Source organism: Martes martes (assembly GCF_963455335.1).
Source record: "Martes martes genome assembly, chromosome: 7".
Classification (NCBI taxonomy): domain Eukaryota; kingdom Metazoa; phylum Chordata; class Mammalia; order Carnivora; family Mustelidae; genus Martes; species Martes martes.
This window is the reverse complement of record NC_137894.1, coordinates 60466131-60488762: the sequence shown is the minus strand read 5'-3', so window position 1 is coordinate 60488762 and position 22632 is coordinate 60466131. Positions and strand designations below refer to the sequence as shown.

The 22632-nt window shown below is 43.9% G+C and overlaps 2 protein-coding genes across 2 annotated transcripts in view; one reads left to right on the top strand and one right to left on the bottom strand.

Moving 5' to 3' along the window:
- Positions 1–20345, bottom strand: part of RTF1 (RTF1 homolog, Paf1/RNA polymerase II complex component) — a 55687-nt gene extending 35342 nt beyond the window's left edge. Inside the window, exons 1-2 of the mRNA XM_080807459.1 lie at positions 20135–20345; positions 3039–3149 (exon numbers count right to left, since the gene is read on the bottom strand). Of these exons, the coding sequence (XP_080663585.1) occupies positions 3039–3149; positions 20135–20332 (309 nt within the window). The 5' untranslated portion in view covers positions 20333–20345. The remainder of the gene's footprint in view (positions 1–3038; positions 3150–20134) is intronic.
- Positions 20346–20441: 96 nt separating this feature from the next.
- Positions 20442–22632, top strand: part of NDUFAF1 (NADH:ubiquinone oxidoreductase complex assembly factor 1) — a 32129-nt gene continuing 29938 nt past the window's right edge. Inside the window, exon 1 of the mRNA XM_080807454.1 lies at positions 20442–21275. The gene's annotated coding sequence lies outside the window, so the exon portion shown is untranslated. The remainder of the gene's footprint in view (positions 21276–22632) is intronic.

Below are 22632 nucleotides of genomic sequence, written 5' to 3'. Positions count from 1 at the left end.
CAGTCATAAATCTGAGTGCACAGTAATTCCACTGAGTTCTCTAGTAGCAGCAGGATTTTTTTTTTTTTAATTTTAAAAAATTTATTTAGGGGCACCTGGGTGGCTCAGTGGGTTAAAGCCTCTGCCTTCGGCTCGGGTCATGATCTCAGGGTCCTGGGATCGAGCCCCATGTTGGGCTCTCTGCTCGGCGGGGAGCCTGCTTCCCCCTCTCTGCCTGTCTCTCTGCCTACTTGTGATCTCTGTCTGTCAAATAAATAAATAAAAATCTTTAAAAAAAAAAAAAGAAAAAGAAAAAATTTATTTATTTGCCAGAGAGAGAGCAAGAGAGCATGAGAGTACAAGCAGGGGGAATGGCAGGCAGAGGGAGAAACAGGTTCAGCACTGAGCAGGGAGCCTGATGGAGGACTCAAACCCAGGACCCTAGGATCATGACCTGAGCAAAAGGGAGACGCTTAACTGACTGAGCCACCCAGGCATCCCAAGGATTTTTAAAAAATCTTTTTTTAATCTTTTTGGACAGTTTGTTTAACCATCCAAGATAATGAAATATTCACCCTAACTCTGAGGTGCTAAATTGTAGCCTGGGCCAAAGACTGATATGATAATACAAACCAAAAAGGCACCTTCCATTTTTTTCTTTTTAAGATTTTAATTATTTATTTGACAGAAAGAGAGAGAAAGAGTGTGAGCAAAGGCAGGGAGAGCAGCCAGACTCCCCACCGAGCAGGGAGCCTGATGTGGGACTCGATTTCAGAACCCTGGCACCGTGACTGGAGCCAAAGGCAGATGCTTAACCAATTGAGCCACCCAGGCATCCCAAAAAAGCACCTTTCTGAATGACCGTGTTATAGAGGCTGCTATTCCAAGTCAGAGGTTGGGGGAAGGAGACTGGAGTAGACCCTGGGATCCAGAGGCAGCAGCAAGAGTGAAGAACTCTGTGGGGAAAAGTTCTTCAAATTCTCATTCCGAACTGAGCCAGGTATAGCTTGTTCTCTAACAAGCACATAAGCAGTTGGTCGCATTCTAAAGTGAAGTCATTTAGACTTGGTTGAGTAGCTGTGAGTGTTATAAGAGAACTTTATTCATATTATAAATAAATAAATAAATATATTAAAATATACATATAATATAAATAGTTATGAATATATATTTATATTAACATTAATATATAACAGTATTTATTATATACAATAATAATTAATGATTAATAATATATAATATAATTATTATAAAATAATAATTAATATATAACATTGTATATCATTAATATATAACATTAATATATAACATTATATTAACATAATATTAACATTAACATATAATGTATTATTTGCCCCAGGCGTACAGGTCTGTGAATCATCAGGCTTACACATTTCACAGCACTCACCATAGCACATACCCTCCCCAGTGTCCATAACCCAACCATCCTCTCCCTATCCCCCCCTCCCCCCCGCCCCCAGCAACCCTCAGTTTGTTTTGTGAGATTAAAGAATCTCTTACGGTTTTTCTCCTTCCCAATCCCATCTTGTTTCATTTTTTCCTCCCCTACCCCCAATCCCCAGCCCTATCTCTCACATTCCTCATATCAGAGATCATATGATAATTGTTTTTCTCTGATTGACTTATTTCGCTCAGTATGATACCCTCTAGTTCCATCCACGTCATTGCAAATGGCAAGATTTCATTTCTTTTGATGGCTGCATAGTATTCCATTGTGTGTATGTATGTGTGTGTGTGTGTATATATACATATACATATGTGTGTATATATATAGACACACACACATTTATACATATATATACATATACATATGCTTCCTCCTCTCTCTCTGCCTGCCTCTCTGCCTGCTTGTGACTTCTATCTGTCAAATGAATAAATAAAATCTTTAAAAATAAATAAATAAATAAATAAATAAAATGAGGAACACATAGGAGGGTTTCAAAGACCTTTCCCTTCATCCCTCTCTTCCATTAAGGTTCTAGAGCTTTTAGGGCCTTGTTTGGTGGTGCACAATTTGGGAAAGTCACCTTGGTTTTAACAATGAACAGCTGAACTTTCCTCCTGAAAAATTACCACCATCACCCTGAGGCTGTTGATTCAATCTGTCCAAGAAAGCTTCTTGTCTTGCTAAAGTATTTCCCACTAACATATGGCATTCTGGTTTTTGTGTGTGTTTTTTTTCCAATAATTTTATTTATTTTAAAAAAGATTTTATTTATTCATTTGACAGAGATCACAAGTAGGCAGAGAGAAAGGAAGGGAAGCATGCTCCCTGCTGAGCAAAAAGCCCGATGCGGGGCTTGATCCCAGGACCCTGGGATCATGACCTGAGCCGAAGGCAGAGGCTTTAACCCACTGAGCCACCCAGACGCCCCTTATTTATTTATTTTTTAAGCCACAGTGAATATGGGGCTTCAACTCAGGACCCTAAGATCAAGAGTTGCATGCTCCACTGACTGAGACAGCCAGCCACCCCAACATAAGGCATTCTCTTTTTTTTAAAGATTTCATTATTTATTTGAGAGAGAGAGAGAGTACTTGCATATGAGTGGGGGGTGGGGCAGAGGGAGAGAATCTTCATGCAGCCCCTTGCTGACCACAGAGCCCAGTAGGGGGCTTGATCTCAAGCCCTGAGATCATGACCTGAGGCAAAATCAAGAGTCCAATGCTTAATTGACTGGCCACCCAGGTGTCCCAGAATTTCTTTTCTAGCATGAGAGTGGAATGAAAACAATGACAAAAAAAAAGATAAAATAAAGAGATAAAGACTAACAGGTTGTGCTTCTTCTTTTGCAACAGGGCTGGAAACAAGTGACTAAACGATGGTGGCCAGTGCCATGCAGAGGGGCCTACTAGGTAACAGCAGAAGGAAACATGAAAATTTGAGAGCTTTCCTTATACAATTTTTTTGCCCCTAAGAAGTTCTGGTACATCTCAGGCAGTAAGGTCTCAGTTTAAGGAAAAGAGGCTGTCAGGAGTCACCAACTCAGGGCCCTCAAATACGACTCAGTCCCTGGGCGGATGCCCTCTACACCCACCTCGTCATCACTGTTGGACGTCTCCGAGTCTGAGGAGGCTGCAGGCTGACTCACAGGCGGCTCCTTCTCCTCAGAGTCACTCCGCTTCCGCTTCGCCAGGGACAAGAGCTCCTAACAGGGCAGAAGCAGACACATGAGTTTTGTTCAACACAGAAAAAAACACTCAAGAATAGCAAAATGCCCACCTTCCCTAGGTCTCTTCTACCTCTTTGTGCTTTCAATCAAGAGACATCATCATGGGAACTTTTATCACACGAGTAGACAGGCTGCCAGTATTCCTAAGCACTAAAGAAATGTTTTCAAATTTTGTCCCTTTCTTCTTAACGGGAAATGTACGTCTCAAAAGGGAAAACGACTGGAAAACTGAACTGGAGGTTATTCCCAAATTGCCATCATTTCCTCTATAAGCTACAGAAGTACTGATTCTTCGGAATTGATTTGAGAACCATATTTTCAAAGGTAATTTGCTCACTGTTCTTACTGGTATAGCTAACTAATACTCCAAGCATCCTCTTAATGTAAATCATGGAAAAACTGGATTTGTGGGACTGTTCTGAATAAAGCTGACAAACTACAATTTTCTAAGATAATTATTTTTTAAGTGGGTTTCATACCCAACAAGGAGCCCAAAGCGGGGCTTGAACTCCTGACCTTGAGATTGAGACCTGACGTGAGATCAAGAGTCAGATGCTTAACCAACTGAGCCACCCAGGAGCCCTTCTAACACCATCTTTTATTCTGAATGCTTGAACGGGGGGAAATAAGTATATTTTTGGTGTTTAAGATTTCATTTATTTATTTAACAGAGAGAGAGATCACAAGTAGGCAGAGAGGCAGGCAGAGAGAGAGGGGGGACGTAGTCTCCCTGCTGAACAGAGAGCCGGATGCGGGGCTTGATCCCAGGACCCTGAGATCATGACCTGAGCCGAAGGCAGAGGCTTAACCCACTGAGCCACCAGGCACCCCTATTTTTGGTGTTCAATCCAGAGCCTGACAACAGCAGTAAGTGTTCTGGCTTCTACATCAGTATCCTAATTTGACAACCCAAATGTTCCTATTCACGACTATGCCTTGTCCTGGTAATTTATGACAGATTACAGGGGGAGGGATGTGCCACTAAGTGTCATGGCTAGAACCAGACTTTGCTTTCACATGGTTCCCCTTTCCTCTTACTTCTCAGCAACTCAGTCCAGTCACTCAAACATGCTACAAAAGGAAACTTCTCTAGTTCCTGCCCTCTGTAATATCAGTACCAGTTTGAAATTATACTGCCCTAACATTTAATCTTTATGACAACCTGAAGGTAAGTATTGTCATCATCCCCATTTGAAGATGAAACTAAGCAGCAGGTTAGAAATTTACTCAGGGTAACACAGCTAGTACATGATAGAGCCAGAATTCAAACCAGGGCAGACAGAACCCTACTTTGTAATTCAGTCATGGTTTACCACTCTAAAACATTTTCCCTTCTGCCAACAAAGAGAAAAATACAACTAATAAATACTAGTAATGTTATTTATTGATGATGATGGTGCTATACAATTATAGGTCAAACGCCAGGATGGATTTTAAAATAACAGACTGCTACAAAGTATCTGTTTTCTTCTTCCAGTCTCTTTCTATTTTAGGAGTATACTCCCCTGGCCAGAATGAGAAAATGACCTTCTCAGATTAACAGCTGACCCGCTCTCTTCCTTCATAAGCAGTCATGAAATGTTACTCTTCTCATTTCACTGAACAGAGGTACCACACCAACTTCCTCAAAAGGCTGAAGATCATAAGAACACTCTACTTTTTCATTCCAAAATAGTAACTCCTATTGACCAAATGCAAATTACAGCAATAAGTACGTGTGTTTACTGTGTTTTAAAAACTTGAGGAGGCACCTGGCTGGGTTAGTCCACGCAACATGCCCCTTAATCTTGTGGTTGTGGGTTTGAGTGCCCCCACTGGGCATAGAGATTACTTAAAAGTAAAATCTTAAAAAAACAAAACAAAGGGGCACCTGAGTGGCTCAGTGGGTTAAAGCCTCTGCCTTCAGCTCGGGTCATGATCCCGGGGTCCTGGGATCGAGCCCCACATTGGGCTCTCTGCTCAGCGGGGGGCCTGCTTCCTCTTCTCTCTCTCTGCCTGTCTCTCTGCCTACTTGTGATCTCTGTCAAATAAATAAATAAAATCTTTAAAACAAAAACAAAAACAGGGGCAACTGTGTGGCTCAGTTTGTTATGCTTCTGGCTTCAGCTCCGGTTATGATCTTGGGTCCTGAAATTGAGCCCTCCAATAGGCTCTGTGCACAGTGGAGCATCTGCTTGTCCTCTCCTTGTCCCTCTCTCCACCCATGTGCGTACACACATGCGCGCGCACGCTCTCTCTCTCTCTCTGCTAAATGAAATCTTTAAAAACATAAATAAATAGGATGCCTGGATGGCTCAGTCAGTTAAGCAGCTGCCCCTGGCTCAGGTCATGATCCTAAGGTCCTGGGATCAAGTCCTGCATCAGGCTCCTTGCTCTGCGGGGAAGCCTGCTTCTTCCTAAGTCTACCACTCCCCCTGCCTGTGCTCATGCTCTCTGATTAAATAAACAAATAAATAAATAATAAATAAAAACTGAAAAGTTAAAAAAAAAAAACCCAGGTGTAATTTACATATAGTACATTTTATCCTCTTTTACGTATCAAATACATACAGTTTAACCATTCCTACAATCAAGATATAGGACAATTCTATCATCCCCACAAATACTGCTATAATTTGCATTTGGTCAAGAGGAATTACTGTTTCGGTATAAAAAAAAGTAGAATGTTCTCACGATCTTTAGCCTTTTCAGGAAGTCTTTATATCCCTCCTCCATCCTCTGACAACCACAGACCCGTTCTCTGTGCCTAAAGACAGATCTGCTTATTGCAGACTATCACATAAATAGAATCATATAGTATGCAGTCTTTTGGGTCTGGCTTCTTAGCCTAATGCCTTTGAGATTCATCCATGTGTCAGCACATATTAGTAGTTTGTTCCATTTTCTTGTTAAGTAGTATTCCATTGTGTGGATGTACCATACTTCACTAGCTGAAAAACATTTGGGTTGTTTTCATTTGGAGGCAATTACATCCTCATATGTAGGTTTTTGTGTACATGTAAGATTTTTTTTTTAAAGATTTATTTTATGGGTGACTCAGCTGGTTAAGCATCGAACTCTTGATTTCAGCTCACGTCATGACCTCCAGGTCCTGGCTGGGACTAAGCCTGCATCAAGGTTCCTACTCAAGGGGTAGTCTGCTTCAAACTTTCCCTCTCTCTCTGCCCTTCCCCCCTGCTCGTGCTCTCTCTCCTAAATAAATTTTTTAAAAATCTTGGGGCAGGGACGCCTGGGTGGCTCAGTTGGTTAAGTGGCTGCCTTCGGCTCAGGTCATGATCCCAGCGTCCTGGGATGGAGTCCCACATCCGGCTCCTTGCTCCACAGGGAGCCTGCTTCTCCCTCTGCCACTCTGTCTGCCTGTGCTCACTCTCTCTCTCTCTGTCAAATAAATAAATAAAATCTTTAAAAATAAAAAATAAAAAATAAAAAATCTTGGGGCGCCTGGGTAGCTCAGTCTTGGACATCTGCCTTTGGCTTGGGTTGTGGTCCCAGGGTCCTGGGATCGGCCCGCATTGGGCTCCCTGCTCAGTGGGAAGCCTGCTTTTCCCTCTCCCACACCCTCTCCCACTCCTACTCCCTCTCTCGCTGTCTCTCTGTGTCAAATAAACAAACAAAATCCTTAAAAAAAAAAAATAAATAAAAGGGCACCTGGGTGGCTCAGTGGGCTAAGCCTCTGCCTTTGGCTCAGGTCATGATCTCAGGGTCCTGGGATTGAGCCCCCCATCAGGCTCTCTGCTCTCCCTCATTCTCTCTGCCTACTTGTGAACTCTCTGTCAAATAAATAAATAAATAAAATCTTAATAAATAAATAAATAAAATCTTTTTTAAAAAATCTATTTTAGAAAGAGAGTGCGTATGGGCAAGATAACTTGAGTCGGGCAGGAGGTGGGTGGCCAGAGGGAGAAAGAGAGAAAAATCCTCATCCCTGCTAAGCTTGGAGCCCAATGTGGACCTTGATCCCCAGACCCTGAGATCGTGACCTGAGCCAAAATCGAGTCAGATGCTTAACTGCCTGAGCCACTCAGGCACCCCTAAATATATATATTTTTTAAAAATTTTATTTATTTATTTGACAGAGATCACAAGTAGGCAGAGAGGCAGGCAGAGAGAGAGGAGGAAGCAAGCTCCCCGCCGAGCAGAGAGCCCGATGAGGGGCTCGATCCCAGGACGCAGGGATCATGACCTGAGCAGAAGGCAGAGGCTTTAACCCACTGAGCCATCCAGGCGCCCCTAAATATAAGTTTTTATTTCACTTGGGTAAATACCTAGAAGTGGGATTGCTGGGTTACAAGGTAATTGGTATATGGCCTTTACTGTTATCTTTTTCCCTACATTATCTTAATGCAAATTTATAAAATTTAGAAAGATTTCTGGTATGTAATCTCTTTCCTGACCCTTTGAGGTTCACAGATGTACTAGAAATCTGTTTTAATACCAACTCATTTTAACAGGGATTTAGATAACTATCAATCAAATCCTATCCTGAAACATTAACTATTAGTAGACATTCATTAAGTTACTACAACTAAGTGTTAAAATGTTAATACTGCCTTCCTGTTAAAGTTCCCCTCTATACTAAAAACCTAACAATGGCTCTTCTTCACCAATGAACAACTGCATCTGATAGACACAGACCTCCTACGACACAAATACCATATTAACCATAGTATGGTGACAGCAAAGAACTTTCTTTTTTTTTAAAGATTTTATTTATTCATTTGACAGACAAGAGATCCCAAGTAGGCAGAAAGGCAGGCAGAGAGAGAGAGGGGGAAACAGGGTCCATGCTGAGCAGAGAGCCGATGCGGGGCTCGATCCCAGGACCCTGGGATCACGATCCAAGCCGAAGGCAGAGGCTTTAACCCACTGAGCCACCCAGGCGTCCCAAGAACTTTTTTTTTTTTTTAAAGATTTTATTTATTTATTTGACAGAGAGAGATTACAAGTAGGCAGAGAGCAGAGAGGCCAATGCGGGGCTGGATCCCAGGACCCTGAGATCATGACCTGAGCCGAAGGCAGAGGCTTAACCCACTGAGCCACCCGGGTGCCCCAGCAAAGACCTTCTTTTTTTTTTTTTTTTTTAAAGATTTTATTTATTTATTTGACAGAGAGATCACAAGTAGGCAGAGAGGCAGGCAGAGAGAGAAGGGAGGAAGCAGGCTCCCTGCTGAGCAGAGAGCCTGATGCGGGGCTTGATCCCAGGACGCAGGGATCATGACCTGAGCCGAAGGCAGCGGCTTTAACCCACTGAGCCACCCAGGTGCCCCGCAAAGACCTTCTTAATAGTGTGATATATACCCTTTCCACAAGTTAAGATTTGTGCAGGAAGTTACTGGGGGAGCCCATGTCAAGGTTCTCTTTATAGTTAAGTCTGCTAGTCTACTTAGGGCTTGTTAAGTACAGGTAAACAGACCAACGTGCAACAGAAAGGTCTTTCGAACATGCACATGTGAAAAGACCATCAGACTGATCACCTGTATGGGTGACTGATTGAACACCTGGACTTTGAAAGTCAATCTAGAACTGATTCACGGGCCGGCCGTAGGTCCACTGGCAGCTCTCTCCTGCCAGCTGGATTCAACTGTACCATGCTGTTGAGATAAGTCTGTGTGTCCAGTGGTTCTCTCCAATCACCGTCCCTATTTCATCTCATCCAGTAAAAACCTTCCCTACTTATCTCGGTATTCATCTAAGGGAATGGCAGTCGGGGGTGACAGCATGGCATATAAAATTTAAGCCGAACTACGGATCTGGCTAAATTAAGGCTAATGCCCAACATACTACAGGTATGGCTGTGTAGGATGCCTCATCTGGCTTCTAGAGTTTTCATTAACATTAACATTGCTTAAAAACCATATTTAACATTAAAATAGACTGCCCAAATTGAGACCCTAAAATAAAGCAAGTCTCACAGCACTAAGGTAATCTTTGTCAAAATAGCATTATTCTGGTTAAGGTTAGACTTCTAATCCCATCAATATGTGAAGATTCATAAACCTTAACATTTAATCCCCCTCCCCATAATTCACAGTGTACATTTTGTGATGTCATATCAGGATCAATTGGTAGTAAAGCAACTTAGCTCCCTCTCACTTACTTAAAGGAAATTAAACCTCATCTCTTTAATCAAACCTCCCATGATCACATGAAAGTGGGATAAATATTCTGCACCCCAGAAATGAGACTAAACCGTATGGATAGGCCTCAGAGGTTTTTATGGCTAATTAGCATGCTGAGCTCTTTTTCCCATATTCATTCCACAAACTAACTACTATAAATAATTTCTACAAGCTAGTATGACCAAACATCTTGGTTTGCTCAGGACTGTCCTGGTTTTAGCACCGAAAGTCCTGAATTCTAGGAAACTCTTCAGTTCCAGGCAAACTGGGATAGATGGTCACCTGACTACCAGCACCTATCATGTACCACCAAGCCCTGGGGAGACAGTCATGAAAAAGGATACATAGTCCTTGACCTCATGAAATTTAAAACTGAGTGAGGGAGACAAATAATAAACAGAAAAAACTCATTACATCTCATGATAAGTGCTAAGAAGAAGAGAATCAAGTGAATGGGGAATGTATCTGAGATACAGTGATCTGAGGAGGCTTCTCTGAGGCAACGACATTTAGGCTGAGACTAGGAACTTTGCAGGAGGGAAGAGAGGTGCAGTTTTCTGGATAGACATCTTCAGATGGAACAGCTAAGGCCCTGAAGCTGGCAACAGCTTGGCTTAGTCAAATAACTAAGAAGAACCAGTGTGACTGGAGCTTGGCAGGCAAGGGGGAGAACAGCGAAAGGTTGGTTACAGGTAAGAAGAAACCAGGTAAGAAGAAAACAGGACCAGGAGCAAGCATCTTATTTGAAGGCAATGGGAAGTCACCAAATGGTTTTAAGTGGAGTAATCATCCCCAGAGGGTTTTTAAAAGAGCATTCTGACTGAGAGAGGAACAGACCAGAGGGGCCAGAGCAGAAGTGTGGGAAGGAGTCAGAAGGAATCCATAGGAATGTCATCAGAGTGGATGGTGACCTGGACATGAGAAGTAGTCACAGGGACAAAGAGAAGAGGGAGAACTAGAGAGAGAACGAGGAAAGAGTAGTAAGTCACATATGTTTAAATCTGAGATATTAGGGCACCCGGATGGCTCAGTAGGTTAAGTGTCTGACTCTTGATTTGGGCACAGATCATGATCTCAGGGTTCTGAGACTAAGCCCCATGCTGGGCTCTGCACTGGGCATGGAGCCTGCTTAAGATTCTCCCTCTTGGGGTGCCTGGGTGGCTCAGTGAAGCCTCTGCCTTCAGCTCAGGTCATGATCTCGGGGTCCTGGGATCGAGCCCTGCATCGGGCTCTTCCCCCTCTCTCTGCCTGCCTCTCCGCCTACTTGTGATCTCTGTCTGTCAAATAAATAAATAAAATCTTAAAAAAAAAAAAAAGATTCTCCCTCTCCCAATTTGAGAGGTAGGGTGGGGGGCTGTGGGGATAGGGAAGGAAAAAATGAAACAAGATGAGATCGGGAGGGAGACAAACCATAAGAGACTCTTAATCTCACAAAACAAACAGGGTTGCTGGGGGGATGGGTGGTAGGGATGCGGGGGCTGGGTTATGGACACTGGGGAGGGTATACGCTATGGTGAGTGCTGTGAAATGGGTAAGCCTAATGATTCACAAACCTGTACCCCTGGGGCAAATAATACATTGTATGTTTAAAATTTTTTTAAAAAGGCGGGGGGGGGGTGCGGCGCCTGGGTGGCTCAGTGGGTTAAGCCTCTGCCTTCAGCTCAGGTCATGATCTCAGGGTCCTGTGAATCTAGACCCACAATGGGCTCTCTGCTCAATGGGGAGCCTGCTTCCCCCTCTCACTCTCTCTGCTTCTCTGCCTACTTGTGATCTCTCTCTGTCAAATAAATAAATAAAATCTTTAAAAAGAAAAAAAAAAAAGAGGGGCACCTGGCTGGCTCAGTGGGTTAAAGCCTCTGCCTTCGGCTCAGGTCATGATCCCGGGGTCCTGGGACTGAGCCCCACATTGGGCTCTCTGCTTCCTCCTCTCTCTCTGTCTGCCTCTACTTCTGATCTCTGTCAAATAAATAAATAAAAATATTAAAAAAAAAAAAAAAGATTCTCCCTCTCCCTCTGCCCTTCCCCATCTCTCTCTCTTTCTCTCCCTCTCTCCACCCTAGAAAAGAAACGAAAAAATTTTGAGAGTTAATTCCTACTCTTTTTTTCATAACAAAACTATCAGTAGAGGATCAGGATCCCAAAGGTGGACACTTGGTTACCTTTCAGGAGTAAGGAATGGAGCCACTGTGTATATGTATGTTTTTGGGACATGGAGGTATTGTTTTGCTGGAACTGTTTCAACAAGCATCTACTTTTTTTTAAGATTTTATTTATTTATTTGTCAGAGAGAGAGGGAGAAAGAGACAGCACAGGCAGAGGGAGAAGTAGGCTCCCCGCTGAGCAGGGAGCCCGACATGGGACTTGATCCCAGGATCCCAGGATCCATGACCTGGGCTGAAGGTAGACACTCAACCAACTGAGCACCCAGGTGTCCCACACTCATTTTATTTTTTAATGCTTTTTAAAAAAAAGATTTATGGGGCACATGGGTGGCTCAGTGGGTTAAGCCTCTGCCTTCGGCTCAGGTCATGATCTCTGGGTCCTGGGATCGGGCCCCGCATCGGGCTCTCTGCTCGGCAGGAGCCTGCTTTCCCCCCCACCTCTCTGCCTGCCTCTCTGACTGCTTGTGATCTCTGTCTGTCAAATAAATAAATTAAAAAATAATAATAATAAAAATAAATAAATAAATATTTATTTATTTGAGAGAGAGCAGTAGAGTGTATGTGCACATAAGCGGGAGAAGGGGGAGAGGGAGAGAATGGGAGAAAAGCAGACTCCCTGCTGAGCGTGGAACCTGATGTGGGGCTTGGTCCCAGGACCCTGAGATCATGACCTGAGCTGAAATCCAAAGTCAGACGCTTAGGGATTAGGGTTAGGGACTGTTAAGTGTCTGCCTTAGGCTCAGGCCATGATCCCCAGGTCCTGGGATTGAGTTCAACCTTGGTTGGGGAGGGGGGAGGGGGTCCCTGCTCAGCAGGGAGCCTGCTTCTCCCTCCCCCTGCCGCTCCCTCTGGTTGTACTCTCTCTCTCTGGCAAAGAAATAAATAAAATTTCAAATTTAAAAAAAAGAGTTGGACGCTTAAATACTGATCTACCCAGCTGCCCCTCTACTATTTTTATTGAAAGAAAATAAATCCAAACAATGAATATATATATATATAAGCCCTTCCGACTTAATTCCAAAGTGGCAGTATAACAATTTTTCATATTTCACATGATTGCCACTAAATGTGGCAACTTCCCCTTCAAATTTCCAGCCAAGTAATTATAACTGTAGATAAAATACTGAGTTGTATAAAGACCCACATTACAGAACTGACAGAATCATTTTTCAACCCATTTAAAAGGTACCTAAGGGGCGCCTGGGTGGCTCAGTGGGTTAAAGCCTCTGCCTTCGGCTCGGGTCGTGATCCCAGGGTCCTGGGATCGAGCCCCGCATCGGGTTCTCTGCTCAGCGGGGAGCCTGCTTCCCTTCCTCTCTCTGCCTGTCTCTCTGTCTACTTGTAATCTGTCAAATAAATGAATAAAATCTTAAAAAAAAAAAAGAAAAAGAAAAGGTACCTAAAATTTAAAAAAAATTTTCTACTATTGTTACTTGTTTTTACTTGGTTCCCTTTTCTAATATACTTTCTAACTAGTGCACATTTCTTCTACCCCTTTAAAGAAGGGGTATCAGTATTACAATAGAGGGGCTGGAGTCAGAACTCCCAAATTGACACTCTTATCTCTGAGTAAGCCTGCTGTAACCAGAAAAGTCAGAACACTTCCCACCACAGATAGGCCAAGTAGCATTTGCATATTCAACAAAGATTAAGTGTTTACTCCCTGTCAGGCATTATTTTTTTTCTTTTTAATGATTTTATTTATTTATTCCAGAGAGACAGAGAAGCAGAGGGAGAAGGACAAGCAGACTCTGAGCTGAGTGCAGAGCGTTATGCAGGGTTGGATCTCAGGACCCTAGGATCATAACCTGAGTCGAAGTCAAGAGTCAGACACTCAACCGAGTCACCCAGGCAGCCCAGGCAGGCATTATTTTCAACTACCCACTCGACATCTCCCCTTAGATCTATCACAGACAACTTTAAACCCTTCACCTTTAAACCTCATCTTCCCCTGGGTTCCCCATCTCATGCCAGGAACAACCAGTCATCAAGTCCTCCAGTTTTATCTTGAATATTCCTTTCCATCCAATCAAAAGTACTTCAGTTGTCTCTGTAAGTACCAAACCAGTCCAAGTCAGGCATTCATTCAGCAACCACTGACAGGGTACCTGCTGCACACCAGGCACTGGCCTAGGTGCAGGGATATTATAGTGAACAAACAGCCTTGCCTGCCTGGAGTTTCCATTCTAGTGGAAGTAATGCTTTCCATCATCTCTCACCTGGACTCCTCTCTCTGCCACCTAACTGATGTCCCTTCTCCAGATTACTTTCCATATAACAGCCTAAGCAAAGTGTTTTTGTTTTTATTTTTTTTAAAGATTTTATTTATTTATTTGACAGAGAGAGAGATCACAAGTAGGCAGAGAGGCAGGCAGAGAGAGGGGAAAGCAGGCTCCCCGCTGAGCAGAGAGCCTGATGCGGGGCTCGATCCCAGGACCCTGAGATCATGACCCGGGCCAAAGGCAGAGGCTCAACCCACTGAGCCACCCAGGCATCCCTTTGTTTTTCTTTAGAGAGAGAGAGAGAATGCACACACACAAGGGAGAGCACAAGCAGAGGGAGGAGGAGGCTCCTGGCTGAGCAGGGACCCTGACGTGGGGCCTGATCCCAGGATCTGGGAAGCACAACCTGAGCTGAAGGCACATGCTTAAAAGACTGAGCCACCCAGGTGCCCCTAAGCAAACTTTTTAAAAGACAAACCTGACCACCTCTTCAAGCTTAAAAACCTTCAGTGGTTTCTCATTACCCTCAGAATCAAGTCCAAAGTCCTTAACATTGCCAACATGGCCCTACCAATAACTTTAAAACTTTTTAACCCCAGCTCATAGTAAGATCAATTCTACCTCATGAGCCAGCATACTCATACATGTATAAATGCAAAATACAGGTTACAGAAAACAATACTCCTTTTTACTAAGTCTGACACATGATGTTTTCTTTTTTAAAGTAATCGCTACACCCAGTATGGGGCTCAAACTTGCAACCCCTAGATCAAGAGTCACATGCTCTACTGACTGAGCCAGCACCCCTGATGTTTTCTATTTGATTCAATTTCATTTTCATTTTTAATGCTGGTTTTGATTCACTAAACTGACTTTTCCATCTTCAAAGGCTCCAAACAGGGTCTACTGCAGTTTCATTTGTACCTTCTCTCTCCAACCTGTTATACTCCAGTTGCTGTGTTTCTTTCCGTTTCATTAGGGTGCTAGGTCCTTCCTGCCTCAATGCTTTTGAGCATGCCAGTCCCTCAACCATGAACACGCAACACAACTCTGTACTCTTCATCTCCTAATCTTTTCCTTAACACACATTCCAAATCCGTGTGTTACTCCCTCCAGGGTAGTCTAGGGCCACTTGCCATGCTCTCACAGTATCATTGCTCTTCCCTCACAGCCTCTAATGAAACTGTGACGGAATGACTCTGAGCAATGCCTGCCCCACACTCACCCCCTCCTCTCTGTCTCCTCTAATCTCCTTGAAAGTGGAAACTGCTTCCATTTTGTTGACCCAGTAGCCTCAGTGCCTAGTACTGTCTAACACATTTGTTCAAAGATAAACAATCTCTGCCCTTGGGGAACTTACAGTCTAGGAAGGGAGCAATAAATACACCAACAGATCTGGTGTTGAGTTTTTCCTAAAAGCGTCTCTGTTAGAGCTCCCATGAGACTCAATCTTCCCCGCGCAGAAAAGGTGAGTGAAATTAACAAATGAGTTACATCAAGCTGGATGCAATATTAGGACACAAATTAAAAGCTTCACAAACAAGGTGCCTGGGTGGCTCAGTCCTTAAGTATCTGCCTTTGGCTTGGGTCATGATCCCAGAGTCCTGGGATCAGGTCCCACATCATGTTCCCTGCTCAGCAAGAAGCCTGCTTCTCCCTCTCCCCTGGCTTGTGTTCACTCTCTCACTAACTCTCTGTCAAATAAATAAATAAAATCTAAAAAAAAAAAAAAAAAACCAAAAACTTCATACTTCTCACCAAGTTTTTCATCCTAGACTTCTACGAAATTCTGCTCTAATATAAAAAAGACCACATGGGCGCCTGGGTGGCTCAGTCAGTTAAGTGACTGCCTTTAGCTCAGGTCAGGATCCTGGAGTCCTGGGATGAGTCCCACATCCGGCTCTGACACCTCTCATGTTCTTTCTCTCTCGTTCTCTCTCTCTCTCTCTCTCAGTCCTCTCTCTCACACACACACAAATAAATAAAATCTTAAAAAAAAAAAAGACTACAAAAGAGGCACAACTTTTAAATTTCCCAATTTAAACTGGCTGCATGGCTTCAGTCAGTTAAGCATCTGCCTTCAGGTCAGGGTCCTGGGATGAGTCCCGTGTTGGGCTCCCTGCTCAGCGGGGAGTCTGCTTCTCCCTCTGCCTCTCCCCTGGCTTGTGGTCTCTCTTCCTCTCTCTCAAATAAACAGAATCTTTTTAAAAAAAATAAACTTCCCAACTTTTATGGGGAAGGTTTATGGAAGGATACTTTGTAACAATGGTATTTTTTTTACATGTAATATCTAAAAATAATTGCTAGATATCTAAAAATATCTAAAATAACTGCTAGAAATATCTAAAAAATATCTAGAAAATAACTGCCTGTTCTTTCTTTTTTTTTTTTCAAATATTTTATTTATTTATTTGACACACAGAGAGAGAAATCACAAGTAGGCAGAGAGGCAGGCAGAGGAGAGGGCGGGAAACAGCTCTCAGCTGAGCAGAGAGCCCGATGTGGGACTCGATCCCAGGACGCTGAGATCATGACCTGAGCCGAAGGCAGAGGCTTAATCCACTCAGCCACCCAGGCGCCCCTGGGCCTGTTCTTTCAAAGACAAATTTAATTATTGCTACTTCAAGTATCATAAGCAGAGAAAAAGAGGACATGACAACATCACCATTTTAAATAAGAGAGGATATTATGAAATAAAGCATTCCAGTACGCAAGTAGCCCAATTTTTTTTCTTAAGGCAGAGTAAAGTTTTTTTTAAATATTGAGTTGTATTGATCTGAACAGAGAACGCTATTCCTTTATTATCTTGTATGCTTTTCATTTTATAAGACCAACTGCATAAATATTATTCGTAATGACTCACATCCATTATACCCATGGAAGTACATGACAGGGTAAAAAACAAAAACAAAAACAAAAACAACAAAACCCTAGGTTTGCCTCAAACTCTTTTCCAAGAGGCACCAAAAGCAAGTATCTTGAGGATTTGCAATTTTAAAATGTTCAAGATGGGGCACCTGGGGGGGTGCAGTCAGTTAAGCATCTGACTCTTGGTTTTGGCTCAGGTTGTGATCTCAAGGCCATGCGATCGAGCCCTGCATCCAGCTCCGTGCTGAGTGCAGAATCTGCTTAAGATGCTCTCTCCCTCTGCCTCTGCTCCTCCCGCTAGTTCTCTGTCTAAAATAAATAAAGAAATCCTTTAAAAAAATGTTGAAGGGTATGCCCAACATAAAAAATAAGGTCACTAAGAGGTCACATGTAAAAAAAAAATCCTTCAAATTCTCAAAGGTCTGAGTTTTTAAAATCTTTCAAAGTTAAAACAATTTAAACTACTCCAATTCAGTTCCTACACACCTCTCTTCCCATCATGAAAGGAAAAAAGGAAATAGGTCTCAATAAAAAGCATCCCAACAATTCAAACAGCTTCGAGATTTAGAATAGCCAAGAGCTTTGCTACCTCAAACATCTTTGTCCAGTTTTCTTCCTGTGCACACACTACAGACGGGACAGAAAGCTATTTCTCTCCCAAACCACTTAGAGTGTCTTATCAAAAAGATTAGCTTGCACACAGACAGTAGTCTCAATCGTTAACATAAATGAGTACCTGGGCTGTATCTGGTAAAAATGCAGAGTCCAGAGCTCTATCCCCTGAAGGTCTGATTCAGTAGACTGGGATGGGAGCCCCTGCAAAGTACATTTTAAACAAGCAACCCAGGCAGTTTCTGACACAGGTGGTCCTCCCACCACCAGGAAAAAAAAAAAAAAAATAGTAGGTTCACCTGCCTTACCTTCAGCAAGGACTAAGTTGGAAATAATATTTCTAACATAATGACTTCTACTCCCATCTGGAAAACCTGGGAGCAAGGACCTCCTTTCTAACAGCTTCACTCTTACACTAGACACTCAAAGATTTCTTATGGTTTTGTCTTTTCCACAAGGACCTTACAGTAGACAGCAAATATGATGTTATACCCACAATGAAGACCTAGAACTAGATGGAGCAGCCCAAGGCATCTTGGTTAGAAAGGCCCAGATGCATTGATTTTATTCTGAGGATTCTGAAGACCCCGAAACCAGCCTGACTTTGATTTTCTCCTAACGGTCTTTGGTGAAAACTTCTAGAGGGCAGAGATCTTTGTTTTTCACTCCTCTGAGAGCCTGATGCATTGCTGAACAGACAGAAGGCACAGGCGCCTCTGTTAGGATGTGCAGGGAAAGGGAGTTTTGATCTGGTTCCCATCTGATAAAAGAATGCCACCTAACTGTGGCTGAAGAGGAGAAAGTTGAAATTGTTGTTAAATTCTATTAGGTATTACTTGCAAATTTTATGCTAATTTCTTTTTATAAACAGATAGAGCTGGGTTTAAAGTTGCAATCCCTTCCAGTGTCCACTTTGGAAGAGCTAGCTCTTTGTGGATCAGGTAAAACCTCTCTACCACAAAAGGGAGCTCTGAACTCATTTCATTTGTTAGAATTCTGTGGGTAATCATTACAGACAGAGTAATTTGCAGCTTAGTTCATTCACCATCAGAACAGATGTCTTAGAGTGCTTTACCAAGGAAGCTCCCAAATAATCTTTTTAATTGTTATAACAATTTCCTCCATACTACTGAATGTACTTTACAAACACGAATTCTAGAAACAAGGAAAATAACCACAAAACATCATTCTCATTTTACACTCTGAAAAATTAAAAGACTAAGAAATTGAGTTGGTATAGTGAAGAGTATGTGCCTTACTATCATGCAGATTTGGAGTTCAAATTCCAACTCTACCAGTAACAAGTTGTGTGAATCTAGGTAAGTTCCTCCTTCAACCTCCATCTTCCTCATATGTAAAATGGAGAAAATGACACAAAGTTCACCATAATCTGAAAACTTGACAATATAAATAAATAAAGCACTTGAGGTGACTAGTTCACCCCAAGCACTACATAAATGGTAGCTGGTGTTTTTACTGGAAATACCCACATTTCTAAATTAAAAAAAGAAGAAAAAGTTCTAATCCTCCTAAGTGCCAATCTAAAATTATCAAACTTTTCCAGCCAAGAATGTATTTTTTATATTTTTGTAAATTTCAGGAGCCTTTCAGTGAGAACATTTTCAACTTACCTTTCAATTCCAATCCCCAAACAAGGTTTTCTCCCTTGGATGAAACCCCACTACTTTCCCACCTCCTTACCATTTTCAAAACAGTCCTCTTTTCTTAAACACATTTCCAGGCCCTTCTTAAAATCCACCCATTTCATGCCCTAATACTTTAGTCCTGAGACCTGTGGCCTAATACAAAGAACCCCCAAGAAGCCATTTATACAAAAGCCTTAATTTGCAAGTGTTCATACCAATATTAATTCTTACAAATACTTGATCCTTTTAACAGCCCAATTAGATACTCAAGGCTAATACTGTATCTAGAGTTTACAGTTACAGACAAAAGATACATAGCTAGAAAACAGCACAGCCAGCCTAGAACTCAAAATTTCAGATTCTAAATTCAGTACTCTCTCTTCTTAACTTGTAAAGCTACTACCTCTTACATACTCTTTGTATCATTTGTTCACAACACATGGGGCGGGGGACTCTCTTTCAATCTTCTAGTATTACTATAGCACTGCTGTAAAGGAAAACTTCCTCCCTATAATATTTTCTAGAGCATAAAAACAGTTCAACCCCAAGACAGTGAGACCAAAAGTTACTTTCAATCCTGCACAATCTTCAAGTAAGAAAGAATTCTGGGATGCTGCATGAAAAGAGCCAAGAGGCCTCAGTCATAGCCCTTCCAAGTTCTCCTATATATTTCTCCACTTTTGGCCTCTTTCCTTCTCCCAAGAGTTTTCTTTGGTCTGACATCTCAACGGGGACCCTTCTCAACCACAAACGACCCTAGTTGCCAAACAGATTCGTGCCCACAGCTAAGTCTTCCTCATGAAGCACGGCATAAGTTCCCCGGAACGTTTAAGGGTGTCTCTCCTCCAGGTCCACACCTCTAGTCTGAAAAACTTCATCTTCCAGAGCCCGCACCATCTCGCCCCCCGCCCCCACCTCCCCCACACTCACCCTTGCACCTCCTCCAAAATCTCCCAGCCTCCCGGGTTGGCGGGCGATACTTCCTATCTTTCCCCGCCCGGATCGCCGGGCCTGCAGCCCGCCGCCCCGATCTGACCCCGGCAGATCACGGACCCCTCTGGTCCCCCAAGCCGAGGCCCACCAGCCTGGTCCCTGCCCCGCCTCCCCGCCCAAGGCGCCAAGTCCTCGGGGTTCCGTCTCCAGGCCCCGGCCGGACTCTGAGGGCCCCTGGTGCTGCGGAAAGAACAAGAAAGAGGTGGCAGCGGAGATCAGGGCACGGGGCGGGCCGGGAGCTCCGGCCGGGAGGCCCCGGGCCCGGCCGGCTCCAGGCTCCCGTGGCCCGGACTCAGCCCTCCCGCTCCGCCGGCCCGCGCCTCCGCGGCCTGCCCTCACCTGATCCAGGTTCTCATCGCTGCCGCTGTCCTCCGTGTCCGAGTCGATCACGACGCGGCCTTTCCGCTTCTTTACCATGGTGGTCCCCCGGCTCCCACGCCGGACGCCGCCCGGACTCCCCTCTTGCCCGCCTGCCAGTGGGACCGCCACTGCCGCCGCCGCCGCCGCCGCTCGACCCACACAAAGGCGACCGCGCATGCGCGCTCCGCTCCGCCCCTGGCCCCGCCCCCCGCTCGTCGCACGCCGTTCGCCGGCGCCCGGTGCCCCGCCCTGCCCCACCCCCGACGCAGCGTGGGAGGCGGGCCCCGTACAGGGTTGGGTTCCGGACAGTGGACAGCGGTCCTGTACCCTGCGCGGGCCCCTGGAAGCTTTGGGTGTGTCTCCTGTGCGGGGCCGGAGCTTGGTGTGCTACGTACCTGTAGTGAACTGGCGCTGCAATCATCTGGGTCTGCTCTGACAAGCCTTACAACTGGCCTGCACTGATGGAGTGTCAAGTGCGCCGTCAGGGGCTTGCCCGCCTGGAAGACACAAGTCGGCTGGACCACGCAGAGGGCACCGGTCAGGGATAAGGCCTGCCTATCTGGGCTGTGCAGGTGACACCTGGGCTGGAACCTGGAGGATGCATCCGAGTTACCCAAAAGAAGAATAGAAGGAAGGTTGTCCCAAGCAGAGAACCGCATGGGCAAAGGCCCGTAGATAATTGAAAAAATTGGGTTCAGGGAACTGAAAGTTCATTATGGAACATGGAATACGGTGTGTGTGGAGGGACTCAGGGGCCACATCCTTCAGTGCCTAATAAGTTATATTCAGAAGTTTGAACCTCAGTATTGAAAGATTTTAAACTGAAGAACGACGTTATTAGCTTTGTGTTTTAAAAAGATTACACTGGGTGCAGTGTGGCGAATGAATTAGAAGGAAGGGAGCCCAAGGGCGAGGAGGCCACTTAAGCTGTTGGTGTCATTATGGCAGGCGATGATGGTACCCCGAACCAAAGAAGAGGCAATGCAAATGAAGAGAAATGGATGGATTCTGCATAATTTGGAAGGTAGAATTACCAGGACCTGAATTTTATTTGGGAGAGAGTGTAAGGCGAGGTCCCAAGCACAAGTGATGTCTTAGATCCTGGCTTAGGAAGCTGATGGTGAGTGGGCCCTTCATCAATATGAGAAACACAAGTGTAAAGGAGGTTTGGGGAACTGGTGTATGAAGGGAAAAAGTTCAGTTTTTTGCTTGTTAAAGTCAGTGAATTAAAAGAGCAACCTCAGGGGCACCTGGCTAGCTCAGTTTGTAGAGCATATGATTCTTGACTTTGGGGTCATGAGTTTGAGCTCCATGTTGGGCATAGAAATTACTTTAAAAAATAAAGGGCAATTTCAGAGGTGATTTCTTTGTGGAATTTGGAATATAAGGTAGGGAACATTAGCAATAATAATTTGAAAATGTTCTCAAAACTTTGGGGGAGTCATTAATTCTTTGTTCTGCAGTGAACTTGGGAGTTAGATCCCAGTCTTCCCTGGGCATTAACTGGACACAGGCAAGCTGCTAAGTTTTTTCTCTCCGGCTCCCTTTTTCTTTTCCCCTTTCCTGTCTAAATTTTTTTTTCTCCAGTATGTTATAGTATCATAAGTGTGTATGCCTTAGAATAGTAACAAAAGAATATATCAGACTTAGAAGAATCCCTGGAACTAAACACATACCTAGATATCCAATTTGTTGCCAGTTAGCTTGAAAATGCATTCAGGATTTAGAGAAAATTAAGGCCCAATTCCCTTTTTATTCCAGAAGATTTTTCCTAAAATATAACCCCTTGACCTCTCTCCTCGAACATATCCTTGGAACTGACCCCATGGCAAGAATGACTCAAAATGACCAAGCCGGTTTCCCTATTTCTAGCCACCCTGAAGTTTGATGCCTTTCTGTGAGGACCCTCTGTAAATGTGTTAATAGAAGAAGACCAAGGGTCACCTGGGTGGTTCAGTTGGTTAAATAACGACTCTTGATTTCAGCTCAGGTCATGATGTCAGGGTTGTGAGAGCCCTGTGTTGGACTCCACGCTGATGGTGGAGACTGCTTAAGATTCTCTCTCTCCCTCTCCTTCTCCTCACCTCCCTACTCCCTTGCCCACTCTTGCACATGTGCTCTCTCTCTAAATAAAAACTTAAGGGGCGCCTGGGTGGCTCAGTGGGTTAAAGCCTCTGCCTTCGGCTCAGGTCATGATCCCAGGGTCCTCGGATCGAGCCCCGCATCAGGCTCTCTGCTCAGCAGGGAACCTGCTTCCACCTCTCTCTCTCTCTCTGCCTGCCTCTCTGCCTACTTGTGATCTCTGCCTGTCAAATAAATAATTAAATAAATCTTTAAAAAAAAAAAACCTTAAAAGACCATAATAGGGCCACCTGTATGGCTCAGTTGGTTAAGCCTCTGACTCTTGATCTCAGGGTTGTGAGTTCAAGCTCCATGTTAAAAGACTGTAATATTGTCAGTGACCTATGACTGCAATT